General features: G+C 40.3%; 1 protein-coding gene across 1 annotated transcript in view; it reads right to left on the bottom strand.

Moving 5' to 3' along the window:
* The window catches only part of CHST9 (carbohydrate sulfotransferase 9), a 200,467-nt gene that overhangs the window by 82,608 nt on the left and 103,585 nt on the right, over nt 1–14,274 (bottom strand). Inside the window, 1 exon segment of the mRNA XM_024739383.1 lies at nt 12,861–12,917. Coding sequence (XP_024595151.1) covers nt 12,861–12,917 — 57 coding nt within the window.

Here is a 14,274-nt window from a genome sequence, read left to right on the forward strand (position 1 = left end):
TTTCCCCAGATCACACAGACAGGCTGTAATAACAGACGTAGAACCCTAGTCCAGGGCATATATTTTCCAAGTTGAGAACCCAAAATAAAACAAAAAGGTGCAATGATATAGGTACATTTTACCCTCAATAGTTTTGGATATGGGGCTGAAAACTGTAGCTCGTGACTATCTGTCAAAGAACTGCAAATTATGAACTGGATGTTAAACTAGATCATGTGCCCATGGAAACTGCAGCGTGCAAGACGTAGGCCACCCTTGTAGTATGTAAGATGTTACCCCTGTAATACACCTCCATCAAGCTAGGACAGGGGTGTCCTGGCTTCTAGATGGAATTCTTTCATTTAGTGTACCAGCTTGGGCACGGCCGTTGAATCGCTGCTGTTTGTGAAATACAGCACTGTATGATCCAACTAGTAAGGACTTGTATGACACATGAGAAGTACCTAATAACAACAAGTAAAATGGTGTTCACAATTTCTCATTTCATGAATCTGTGCAGCAGATAATACTTGCCAAGTCTGTGTAGTAGCTAATTTTCAGAGCATGTTACACATGCTGAATCCACTGTTCATCTCAAAGCATTTTCACACACAGCGTTAGTACATTCATGAATTATTAAGGTGTTTACCCTTCTAATATTGAATGAACAGTTGTTGATTTAAATATATTTTTATAATTGGATTTCTTGTTTGGCATGAATAAATTAGCAAAGTATTCAAACAAGAAAACCATAGCTTGAGCTTGAAGCCCTGGATATATGACATGAAATTTAAATGCACTTATAAGTATCTGAGCATATTTTACTCTTCTAACTGCCACTAAAGATTTAACTCAAGGAAGGATTCCTTGGTTTAAAAAAAATTAGCAAAGACCCTTATTCAAGGAACTATGCAATTAACTTCATTATTCAGAATTTCCCTAGTTGTTCCTCTCTTTTGCATATATTAGCAGCAAGTGTTGTCTGATATTTAACTTATTATGTACATTTTGTTATGATCACCGAAGACTAAAAATTTCATTTTTTAATTTATTTTATTTTTATTTATTTTTTTTGCGGTACGCGGGCCTCTCCCTGCCGTGGCCTCTCTCATTGCGGAGCACAGGCTCTGGACGCGCAGGCTCAGCGGCCATGGCTCATGGGCCTAGCCGCTCCGCGGCATGTGGGATCTTCCCAGAACGGGGCAGAACCCGTGTCCCCTGCATCAGCAGGCGGACTGTCAACCACTGCACCACCAGGGAAGCCCAATTTATTTTATTTTTAATTTATTTTATTAATTTATTTTTTTGGCCACGAGGCATGCAGGATCTTAGTTCCCAACAAGGGATCGAACCCATGCCCCCTGCAGTAGAAGCGCAGAGTCCTAACCACTGGACCAACGGGGAAGTCCCTCATTTTAAAGTTTCAATTATTTAGGTGACTTGTTTATTCCTTGAAAATTAATCTCTTGGTACAGGGCCTTCAATAATCATGTAGTAAATGTTAGCTAATTTAAATTTAATAAGTTGGTTGTCAATTATTAGCACACCCTTGGTAATTTAAAAAAAAAAGGACGCCCTTGGTAATATGAATCCCTTGGAAAAGCTGATGAAACAAAAATTTTAAGTTCAATTGCGTTCATGAAAGTAAAAGGCTGTGATTGTGGTAAGTAGTATCACAAATAAAATATGTAAGTGCAGCAAATATTAAACACTAGGATTCGAGAACTGTGCTACCATGCCATCATTCACAAGTCTGCAAGAACATGTATACTTCATTAAAGTCAATGGAGTGTACCCATTCATCTTAGCATTATTCATAATCGAAACATTTCAATTTTAGTTAACACACACACAAAACTAATTTAAAAGTCAAATGAGGAGATTAGTTCTACGCTCCCATGTTCCAATTCCATAGTGATATCAACCAGCCAAATTTAGCCTTAGGAGGTATGAAAAAATATCTAATACAATGAATGGAAAACCTTTTAAAGAATCACAGATCTGTTGAAACTAATGTTTTTGCAACCAACTCAACAAAAATATATTTAGTGTTGTAAAAGAGCCCTCAGACAATTCTATTACAAAATGACTGAGCTTATCTATAGATTTACTTCAAGATTTCAAAAGCAGTGAAACAAGAACTAGAGGATTTATGTAAGAAATACAGTTCATTTCCTAAAAAAAACCCCAAAACTAAATTGAACAGTGAATGACTGAAAACTATTTTCTGCATACACATTACAAAGACCAGAGGGGATCTTCTCTTGTTTTAAATCTTTATTTCTGCCATACTCTTCTTATTTGCTTTTCCAGTTATTTTTAATAGTTTAAAAAATTTTATTTATTTAATTTATTCATTTTTGGCTGCATTGGCTCTTTGTTGCTGCGCACGGGCTTTTTCTAGCTGCGGCAAGCAGGGCTACTCTCCACTGTGGCACATGGGCTTCTCATTGCGGTGGCTTCTCTTGTTGCGGAGCACAGGCTCTAGGCGCGTGGGCTCAGTAGTTGTGGCACATGGGCTCAGTAGTTGTGGCTCGCAGGCTCTAGAGTGCAGGCTCACTAGTTGTGGCTCATGGGCTTAGTTGCTCCGTGGCATGTGGGATCATTCCCGGACCAGGGCTCAAACCCGTGTACCTCTGCATTGGCAGGCAGATTCCCAACCAATGCGCCACCAGGGAAACCCTGCTTTTCCAGTTGTCATCATTCTTTTGGTGTCTCTCTCTTTTCCATTTTTTGGTTTATTTCTTTATCAACCCCCACTGTGTCACCAAGGACTGTTTCCTTCATCTCTTACTTGTTTATCTCTACATCAAGTCTTTACATCAAGTCTTTTGTCTCCAATCTATGAAGCTAATTGTTCCTGAATATCTATTTTCATCTGAGCTTCTCCCCCAAACCTAGGTTTTATTTATTGTCGTTTTCAGATATCCAACTTGACCCTCAAGCTCAATAACAACAAAAGAGGTATTAAAATTCCTTACTTTCCTGCTGAAACACTTTTGTAACTGTTACATTATGGCTCTTTGGCAAGCTCACCATCCTGGTACGGTCATCCCTCGGTACCCGAGGGGGGATTGGTTCCAGGGCCCCCAGGGATACCAAAATCCGAGGATACTCAAGTCTGTTGTATAAAAAGACATAGTACAGTCGACCTTCCACATCTGTCCCAAGTTTGGTCAATCTGACACCTTTCTTTCTAAGGGTTCCAGTCTCCTCAGCGTGAGGGAACATTACCTTTTATTTTTCCAAGTTTCAACAATCACCAGAGAAGGAGTTGTGTGTTTGCCTGTGCAGGCGCTGTGCACCCTTGGGAGAGGTTGAGGGGAATGCTTATCTGAGGAGAGGGTAACGCTGCCCGACTGGTGTTGGGGCACAGAGGCAGGGAGAGGATGCTGGGCTTGACCCTACACCCAGCTCATTCATCTGCCTGCCCTGAGCCGTGCTGGTAGCTTCCAGCCACAGCCCTGCCTCTCTAGAAGACTCTGTGGGGAAGGATACATGTTGGCATATTTTGTCTATACTTCCTAGAGGCTGGAAATAACTTCAAATCACAGAGAGAGTCCCATAGGGGCTCCGATACCCCATAGCAAACCTGACAATTGATAGAGGTTTCTGCACAAGAATTCTTGGTTTCATCTTCCTTCCCTTTACCACTCTGCGCATTTTACATGAATTCTTTGAAACTCTTTTTAGTGGAATTTCCTGCTTCCATTTTCTCTCTGTTCAGTCCACATTTCCTGCTCGAGAATGATCTATAACTGGTCGGTGCATGTGAGATGTGCTGTCCCTCATGTGGTCTCATCCTAACTTCTGGACATTATTTCAAGACTTTGCCTCAACCTAGTACTGGGACTGCTGGCCTTCTCCCTACTTGTTCACTGTGTCTGTGCACAGCACCTCGTGGCCCTGACGTGGGTTCTAAATCCAAATCCCCTGGGTCAGCATCCCCCTCTCTGCTCCACGTGTCCATGGATCTCTTGTCTTGAGAATTCTGTTCAATGAACACCAGCGAGTGTTCATCCCAGGCCACATGTCATCAGTCACTGCTTATATATATAAGCTACTCTTCAGGGACTCTAAACAAAGGTAGCATTAATTAATATCCCTTATTCCATCTATGAACACCCCGTGCTCATTTTGTGATGAATGTGGGCTCTGCATATAAGATAGCATAGTCTTCATCAACTTAACTCCTAATGACGGTCAGTGAGGCCCTTCGATGACCTTGCTGCCACCTTACCCTGTCTCTCTCCTCTGCTCACTGCCCCCCACCCTCACGTGGATCACACGGCTCTTACCTGCCTAAGGCTGTCACCTGTGCTGCTTCTCTTGCAAGACTGCTGTTCCCCGACTTGGCTGGGTCCCTGTCAACCCAAGTCTCTGGTTATTTGTTACCTGCTCAGGCAGGCCTTCCTACATGACGTCCTCCCTGTTACTGTCGTTCTTGATGCCCTGTAATATCCTGCAGAGCATCTAACAAAAACTAAAGAGCACCTTTGTTTACTTGGCTAACTCTCCTCATTTAGATGGGAAGCCCCTAGAGGTGGGAACCTGGTCTGTTTCTTCACCACAGCACATAGTATGGGTCCATATCTATTAATCAAAGGGATAAATATTATCAGAGCTTTCCTTAGCTCTAGATAATGTTAGAGCCTCACCTTAGTAAAGGTGATGAGAATAAAATACTGCACATATATTTAAGCTGTTACAAATTTGGTATATTTTAATCAATGTATGCAACAAATGATATTTTTAGGAAAGTCTGATAATTTGCAATCATACTCTTACTGCAGAGATGAGGATAAAGAAGAGAAATAGCCTGCTTGGGCTCCCTAGAGCTGAAGGCATTGCTCAAGGACAGTGAATAATGCTATAAAATCACTTGTACTATAAAGATCATTATCTAAAGTCATTATCACACACAGGACATTCAAACCTCACACTGAGCTTTCTTTCCTCATACTTCAATCCTGACAATTCTCAAAACACCCAGACTTACTTTCTATTTCTCAGAGAAAAGGAGGATAAATCAAGGAGACACTTGAAAATTAACAACTAATCACAAATTTATAAAAGTGCAGAGAGAGCCCTGTGTTTCAGTCATTAGAAACACGCCTCCTTATCTGCCTGCAAACTGTCCTTATTATTATTCTCAATTTTAAAGGTTGCTATCACTACTTTTTGGAGTAATAGCAGAATATTTTCATAACCTCAGGGTAAGCAAAGATTTCTTAGGACACTAAAAAGCATTAACCATGAAGGAGAAAAGTAATTTACTGTTCTTTATCAAATTAAAAAATTTCAACTCATCAAAAGGCACTTTAAATAAAGTGAACGGACAAATCACAAACTGGGAAAATATTTACCATACGTGTATCTGACAAAGGACTTCCCAGAATATAGGAAGAACTCCTACCATCAGCAGTAGACAAGTGATCTGGTCAAACTGAGAAAAAACTTGAATAGACATCTCGCCAAGGAAGATATACAAATGGGCAACAGTGCATAAAAAGATGGTGCAGGGGCTTCCCTGGTGGCGCAGTGGTTGAGGGTCCGCCTGCCGATGCAGGGGACGCGGGTTCGTGCCCCGGTCCTGGAGGATCCCACATGCCGCGGAGCGGCTGGGCTCGTGAGCCATGGCCACTGAGCCTGCGCGTCCGGAGCCTGTGCTCCGCAACGGGAGAGGCCACAACAGTGAAAGGCCCGCGTACCGCAAAAAAAAAAGAAAAAAAAGATGGTGCAGATTAATAGCCATCAGAGATCTGCAAATGCAAGCCACGAGAGATACCATTTCCTACCCACTGTTGGTGAGGGTAAGGAGCAGCTGGAACTTTGAACATTGCTGGTGAAGCGTGGGGCAGTTTCTTACAAAGCTAAACATTTACCTTACGATCTAGCAATCCCATTTCTTGGTCTGTATCCAATGGGAATGAAACAAGTTATTCACAGACTTGTACAGGAATTTTCAGAGCAGTCTTTTTCACAAGAGTCCCAAACTAGAGACAACTCAAATGTCAAAAATAGGATAAATAACTTGTAGTTTAGTCATACAATAGAATATTACTCAACAATAAAATAGGAATGAACTACGGATACATGCAGCAATCTCAAAAATACGATGGTAAGTGAATGGAGCATTTACAATGTTTATGCTGTGTAATTCCATTCATTTGAAGACCAAGAATAGACTGAACTAACCTATGGTGATAGAAATAAGAAAGTTGTTGCTTGGGCAGTAGAGAGGAGATGAGGGGGTGGGAGGGAGATGGAATTGACTGGAAAGGGCCATGAGGGAAATATTTAGGGTATGAGATTCAGTGTCGTATTTTGTGTGGCCATTATACAGGGCATATACAATTGTCAAAACCCATTGGATCAAACAATGTTTGGATTGAGTCAAAACTCATTGGATCAAACAAACAAATTATCTGTGCATTTTACTGCATATAAATTACACATTAATTTTAAAAATTAAAATATTCTATTATTTAAAAAAACTTTAACACTAAACATCATTCGGAATATTTCTCTACTTTCTAAGGAAGCATTTAAAAAAAATTCTTGTTCTACTGAATTCTACATGCCTGGTTTACAATATACGATGAGGACAGTAATTTATCCAGTTTCACTAGATTAAGCTTCAATTTACTGTGAAGTTCAAAATCATAAAGATAAAGAACGGGATTAAGTTTTCAAAGATGAATGTCATTGCTGCAGTATACCAGCAAGGGGAGCACTTACACTTTAAGAAGAATTTCATCCTCATCATGACTGAATTATTCTATAGGCACTTTAACGAGACCAAAAATTGACTTTTGGGTGTAGCCACAATGGAAATGACAGATCATTTTAATGCACGAGAAAAAGATCGGAAACCTTGACCCTCTAGATTACTTTGCACCTCAGTGAGAAGGGAAAAAACAGATCAGCTTATTAAAAGAATATGTTCACGTAATTCAGATACCTGGAAAACAAAAGAACAGCTAAATTAACTGTGGGATGCCACTTTTGCTTGGTTAATTATTCCCATACGAGAATAATAATGTACATACATCCCGTTCTCCCACAAAAAGAAGACCTCAACAACTCCACTATTTTGATGGATGCGGGAATAACAGCATCTGTTTGTACAGAATTTGCAAGCTGTTTGAATACTGGAGTCTGTCTGAGTGTAGGTAAGACCGGCAAACGGTAATTTTTTAAAATCTTGAAGCATAAGGGCTTTTCAGTGGAGATGGTTAGGCTGAGATTCTGAAGGTTTGTTGCATTTTTTATATATATCATGATGTTCATCAATTCTTGTAAGATTTGTAAGGCTTAATTCTCACATAAGCTCAGGAAGGCTGTAGAAAAAATCTCTAACTATCCCTTCCTGCCAGGTTCGGTAATCCCGGATTTACAGAAAAGAATGTTCTGGCTGACAATGGCAAGCATGTCCCCAGGCACATGCAAATGCAGAGCTCCCAGCAGGGACACTTAGAGTATGGGTAACTGCCCCCTTTACACGCCAACCTCGTAATAACCCTGACCTTAATTCTAACACCATAGCAGCTTCTCAATTCTCCTCATTCCCCAGAGAAGCTGAGCACAGAGGAACCAGCATTGTGTGCCCTGGAAAATGCCCTGAGCCATGCCCAGCGGCGGGGCTGGAATCCCCACTTGTAGGGAAGCCACATCTGTACATTCTGTAGTGCTCATGAATCTGAGATGTACTTTCCTCCCTTGGAGCGCTGAGCCCGAGGACACTTGGTACGCAGAAGCAAGAGTCCCTTCTGGAACCGTGTAGAACAGAATGCAAAAGCTTTAGATCGTGAGCAAGTGTGTAGGCTAACTATGAGTTGCAGCCAGGAGCAACTCTTCCTTTAAAATCACACACCACTACAGCCCTTCCACAAAGGCATCCGTCTGCTCTGGGAGAGCGGATGCTAGTAACATGCAAAGAGGCATCACCCATGAATGTGGGTACCTTTGGCTGGGACATAAACCCTGCCAGAAGATTCTCCTCATGGAAATCCACGGAACACTTCTCAGCTCAACATCCCTAAGAAACGATTTGGAATTACTTCCACTCATGAAATAAAAGGAAATCGGTTATTTTTTTCAGTTTCTATACATGGATGTCCAAGGAAATATAGGATCCGGAGTAAGAAGATTCAAGTTTAGACTCTGCCTTGAACATTTCCTCCAGACCCCCAAGTCTGTGCTGTTACAATCTGGACCGTGTTTTTGCTGGCAAGGATTCACTGGGTTGTCCCGCACTGAACATCGTTTCACTACGCGCAAAGGATTTTTAAAGAATGAGAAAAATATAGAAACGAAGTGCTGCGGCACACGTGGTCCTAATTTTGAGTTTGCCACCTAATGGACATGAGTCTTGCGTTCTTCCAACTAAGCAGGAAATAAACCAAAAGTAACTCCCAAGAGTTAACTAAAACCTGTGAGAGGTACAAAGGGTAGAGATGAAGTATAAAGGGGAGAATATACATGGAACCGAGAAATGGGAAAAATACTGATTAGAGGAGGAAATAGAAGGAAGGTGTAGTTAGAGCTAAAGAAAGGAAAAAGAGATGTGTGCTTTTAAAATTTTAATTTTTAATGGATGTAGAGCTGACTTAATATTAGTTTCAGGTGCACAACAGGGTGATCCAATACTTTTATAGATTGTACACCATATATAATTATTATAATATTATTGACTGTATTCCCTATGACTTCTTTATCTTATAATTGGTAGCTTGTTGTGGGTTTTTTTTTGATTGAGAAACATTTCTCCCTTTGAGGAGATCTGTTTAATGTGTAAGGCAGATGTACATTGCACATTAGGGAGGGAAAGAGGAAGCCCAGACAGACAGAGAGAAGAATCTTATGTTTAAATGTTCTTGTCCTACCTTAAAATATACATTTTATTTCAATACCAGATATACGATTTGCAACTGTAAAGCGCCTAGAAGGAAACAAAGGCAGTAAGCCATGTGACATTGGTCTTGGTGATAATTTCTTGAAACTGACACCAAAGGCAAAAGTAAAATAAACAAGTGAGATTACATCAAACTAAAAAGGCTCTGAACAACAAAGGAAACCATCAACAAAATGGAAAGGCAACCTACCAACTGGGAAAAAAAATATTTGCAAATCGTTGTGTTTGTTTTTAATGAGGGGTGAGTTGCTCACCATATTGGATCGACCGGCATACAAACCAGGTAGGAATGAATGGCAGTTGTAGAGGGAATGCTCGTCTGGCTGGCATGGCACCAGGTGATTAAAGCACATTCCAGAAAGGGCTGATGTACATTTATGGCATGTGGGAGAATCCCCAGCCTGAGACCCAATCAGGAGACATGGTGTTTCCTACCCTGGGGGAGGCAAAGATGGGCTGCACTTCAGCATGGCTCCTGCCATGTAGGGAAGGACCACACGTGGGGAGTGAAGATGCTGTATGACCTGGAACAATCTATACATCCTCAGGTGACCGCAAATGACTGAATGGAATGTACAGGAAGCAAGGTGCTTAGAGGTGAATTCTGTGTGACCCCCCTGTTGGTGTTCACAGAAGAGTGGGCTTTGGGAGCCAAGTCTGAGGAGAGAGAAGAAAGAGCTCTGGGGGTTCCCAGCCCCTAATGAGTCTCTGCAGTTGTATTTTCACAGAAACCTAGAGTTTTGTCTGAATTTGACGAAGTTTTCCTAAGGTGCTTTTATATTCATTATCTTCAAAGATCTTGGATAGTAGCTAGCACCTTGAGTTAGTATATCCTTCATGAATAATTACTCACTGAATGAATCAACCCAGTTCCCAAAAGAGGAGTGTGTCTCCCATTAATTAAAATAGGAGTCAATAATGGGTAAAACTATAGCCTATATTTTCTTTATTACTGCCGTTTGGCTTATGAAGGATGCTCTCCAGCCTTTCAAATCTCCCCCTGAGGGAAGTTAAGTTGACTATCAAGATAGATCTTGGCAGCTCTCTCTTGGGGTCCCCAGTGCTCACTAAGCATTTAAGAGAACACTGGACATCATCCTAGTGGCTGGTGTGGGAGAGGAAGTGTCCAGGTGTGGGAGAGGAAGTGTGGTCCTGCCTGCTGCATGCAGTGAATTCTGTACTGAGGTCCAGAAAGGATGCTGGTGACATGAGGGACCAGCAGCATGCACTTGGGCTCCTTTTTATTTGGTTCATATGCCAATTATTTATCCCAGAGGAGGCATAAACCTCTTTCACTGCCTTGTGTGCTAGGGAAGAACTAAAACTCGAGTGGAGGAAAGGCTGGGGTAGGTGCTGTGAGCCAAGGGTGGTCAGTGAGAGGGGCGGAGGGGGCAGAGGGTCTGGCGGGTCTCTAAGCAGCAGCCTGTGTCTGGAGCCCAGCTGGTAGGAGAGCAGACAACCTTGGGGACTTTGGCAACTCAACTCTCTTACTTGATGATGACAAGAGCCTTAGGATCACAGGCAGCTGACCCTGAAGAGAAAACACTGCCTTCTGCCAACCCAGTGTAGAGGCTGGAGTACAGGTCTTGGAGTACCAGCCACCAAGGTCCTGGGATCTGCACTGATCAACATTCTCAATTGTTCCCTTAATGACACAGTGCCTGCTTTGACCTTCCCCAACCCCAGGCCATCAGATCATCTCTACTGGCTGCTCCGGAGCTCTTAAGTGTGACTGTACATGCAAAGCCATGTTTTCACAAGGATTATTAACGCTGCCTAAAAACAGTTTTCCATGTCCCCTTCCAATTTTCATTCCTCATTCCAATTTTTTTTCTCTCTCCCTGGGGATAAGCTCCTATTCACAGACGATAATCACCTTGCAGCTCTCATCTGTAGAGCACTTTCATGTGAATACATTGTACATAGCTTGTCTTTAATAATATCAACAACCCATATAAGCTATGTACTGTTATCCTCATTTCATAGATGAGAGTTCAGTGAGGTTAAGACAACACTGAAATGTACATGGGTTACATGACCTGCCCATGTTAGATCACTCACAGGCACCTGAGCTGGGATTCAAACTTTGTATCCTCCTAGTCTACATCTTATGCTCATCCAACAGTATAACGGAAAGAAAATTGAAGCTCTTAGATATAAACTCCCTCAAATTTCTTTATATGCACCTACAAATTTTAATCAATCAATTAATTAATTAATTTCCCCTTCTCTCCTCCAGCAGGGAGAAGCTGATTCTGTCCTGTGTTCCTAAAAGTCCTCTCAATTATTCACAAATAGTCTTATCTATTCCCATTTCTTCACATTTCAGGTCTCTGCACATGACTCTCAAATCCTTCTGTGAGCTCCAACTGTTGTTTCCAATCACTAAGGAAGGGCATATTTTTTAGTAATATACCTTTTTATAGACCATATACTGTCCCCCCCCACCTCCTCAGCTCTCCACATCTAACACGTCTGCTCTGTGTTTCTTAAGCAATCCATGTATTCCCTGTCTCCATACGTTTGCTCATACCGATTTGAAACGTTATCCTTTTCTCTACTTGTAGAAATTCTTTTTATTTTTTTAAGAATGAGCTCCAATGTTATACCTGCTATGAATAGTTCCCCAACTTTTTAGTCAGATTTAATGGTATACTTTCTGTGTTCCCAAAGCACTTTGCTTACAAGGATGAATAACACATCACTTATCACATGAGAAAACTGTCTTCATCTCTGTTTCAACTTATGGGCTGCTGGCACAATGTAGACAAGAAGACAGTTTTATTTATCTCTACACACCTTGAAGCAATAAGCACAGCCCTTGGCTAAGTGTTTGTTGAATGAATGAATGGTGATTTAGTTACTGCTCTGATTTTTCAACATGCCCCAAGGAGGGCATGATCTGATTTGGGGGTTATTTTTTTCTCACCTTAAATCTTCGCTATCAACCTGGGAAGTTTTCTAGCCTGCTTTGTGAAAATATTGAGTTTTAAATTTTAAAAAATTACCTGCAGTATAAAAATCACAAAAAAGGAAAGGAAATGATACATCATTTTTCTTGTAAAAATAAACACACGGCTGCCATCCAGGGATCAATGTTACAGATAAGCATCCAAAAAATTAAAATTTGTAAATTAAAAAAATAAGATAATAAGAAGTGATCCTCTTCTATTAACAAATGCTTATGTTCACATACAATACAATAGTACTTTTCATTAGATTGGAATAATGAGTTTGGGGAGATGGGAGGAACAGGGGGATGCTAGCCTGAATTACGGAAGTCAGAATTATTGAAAGCAATACAGTTTTATTACTTTCAATACTATGATCTGCCAATAAAGCCTGGCTAATGACATGGATCCTTATTTTATAGCCAAATCTTTTTGCCTAAAGACCACCGTATATGCTAAAGCCATGAAAACAATTATTCTTTTAAAGTAAGTTACAGGTGTTCCCTCTATTTCTCTTAACAAATCCATTCCTTGCAGAGAATTCAAAGGTAAATTTCATCTTGGTTTTGGTCAAATTGTCAAAAATTGCGTAACAGTAATATCTGAACTAATAAGGTTTTACTGAATTCTTAGAGGAAGACATTTCTGGAAAATAATGAATAGAGTCCAATGTCCCAGGGAAGTGCTAAATACTTTTAAAATAAAAATTGGTAAAATGTGAAGTTTTTCAAATAAGATGAACGTTAATTATTCATTAAGCTAGATATAAGTGAAATCCATCTTCAAAGTCTTTGTCTTCCTGTGTAAATTTCTTGAGGGCAAGGGTCATGGTTTGCTGGCTTCTCTCCCCCACCCTCCAAGCCTTTATACACCCCAACAACGTCACCTAGGCTGTGCTTTCTGATGATGGTTATCTTCATAAGAACAGGTGTATAAAAGCAACATTACGGGGTTTTCAGATATTGTGGGTTTTTGCTCTGCTTATCTAAAACTACCTGAGACCCAAACATCACGGAGAGTTTACTCTCTGTTTCTGGCTATAGGCTGCAAGGAATTTACAGGCCCCCATCCTGGAAAAGAAGAGAGAGGAAATTCATATATTACCATCACACGCAAAGACATTTAAGAAACAATCTACATTGATATACCTCAAAGTCTCTGATATTTATTGCTAGCCAAGAAAATCATGGGAAGGGAGAGGATCGTGAAACAGAATATGTCATCCCTGTGTTTCTGGGCTACTCAAGTGGTGACAGGCTTCATGTCACTTATTAGGGAACCTGGCATTACCTTCAAATTTTGCCACAGAACAGACAGCTTTGTGCCTATCCCGTCTACATCAGAGAAACAGATCTGGGGACTACTGGGGTAGGTGGAGCTGGAAAACATCCATCACAAGGAAGAAAATTTCCTTGCATTCTTTGCATTCTACTCCATAACCTTTCAAGGTGTTGATACACAATTATAGTTTCTGCTTAAAACTTTTGAGTACTTAGGATAGATCTCTTTAGGTAAAATTGATACTTGGGATAGATACGTCAGGTACATCTCCTGGTGTGGAACGTCCAGTGACCCACTGTTGGATAACTTGGTTTGTGAAGCTTGGAAGAGTAAATGAACTGAAATCTAGGATAAAAGGACAAAAGCTCTTTGAGGGAAGCGATCCCATGGATATTTAAATCATCCAGAACTACTGGTGGTTTACTTTATAGTGAAGAGCTCTAATTTTGGGGGTTTCCCTTGAGCCAACGATTTTCCATCCTGATAATCAAGAAAGACGACCTCTTTCTGCCAGATGAAATTACTAAATGTAACAGAATATTTCTTCTGGTTTAGTCATCTCTGGGGAGAGGTGAGTCTCAGCTCATTCTGAGAACAATTCTAGGGAACCACAAGACGGCTATTCAGACTTTTGCTTTCTAGATTACACTGGTCCAATTCTTCTTTCAAAAAAACATATTATAACTATATAATATATAATACATATTATATACAATACACTATACAATATATTTTATATATTGTATAATTTTAATATATATATTATATACTACATGTGAAACTATACATTAATATATATCTTATACATATGTATATGTAATGTTTTCCTCTTTGCGCATTGTCTTGTTTTTCAAAATATCCCTTTCAAAGTATGTTGATAAAAATTTGAACAATTACTTAAGAATGATGAGGCTTAAACAATGGTAGGATTACTTCTCTGTCCTGCTATTCTGCTCCATTTAAAAAACCCACTATCAGCGTGATTCATATATAATATTGTTTTCCTAGCCTTAATTGAAACAAAGATCCTATTGGCACTTGCCTTCTTAATGAATCTATCACCAAATTTCATTTGTGCTAGAATATACCAGTTTATACTTATGTCAATTAAATGCTATTCTAGTAATAACTTATAAGGCAAAAGAA

Source organism: Neophocaena asiaeorientalis, unplaced genomic scaffold, assembly GCF_003031525.2.
Source record: "Neophocaena asiaeorientalis asiaeorientalis breed wild unplaced genomic scaffold, Neophocaena_asiaeorientalis_V1.1 scaffold42, whole genome shotgun sequence".
Taxonomy (NCBI): Eukaryota; Metazoa; Chordata; class Mammalia; order Artiodactyla; family Phocoenidae; genus Neophocaena; species Neophocaena asiaeorientalis.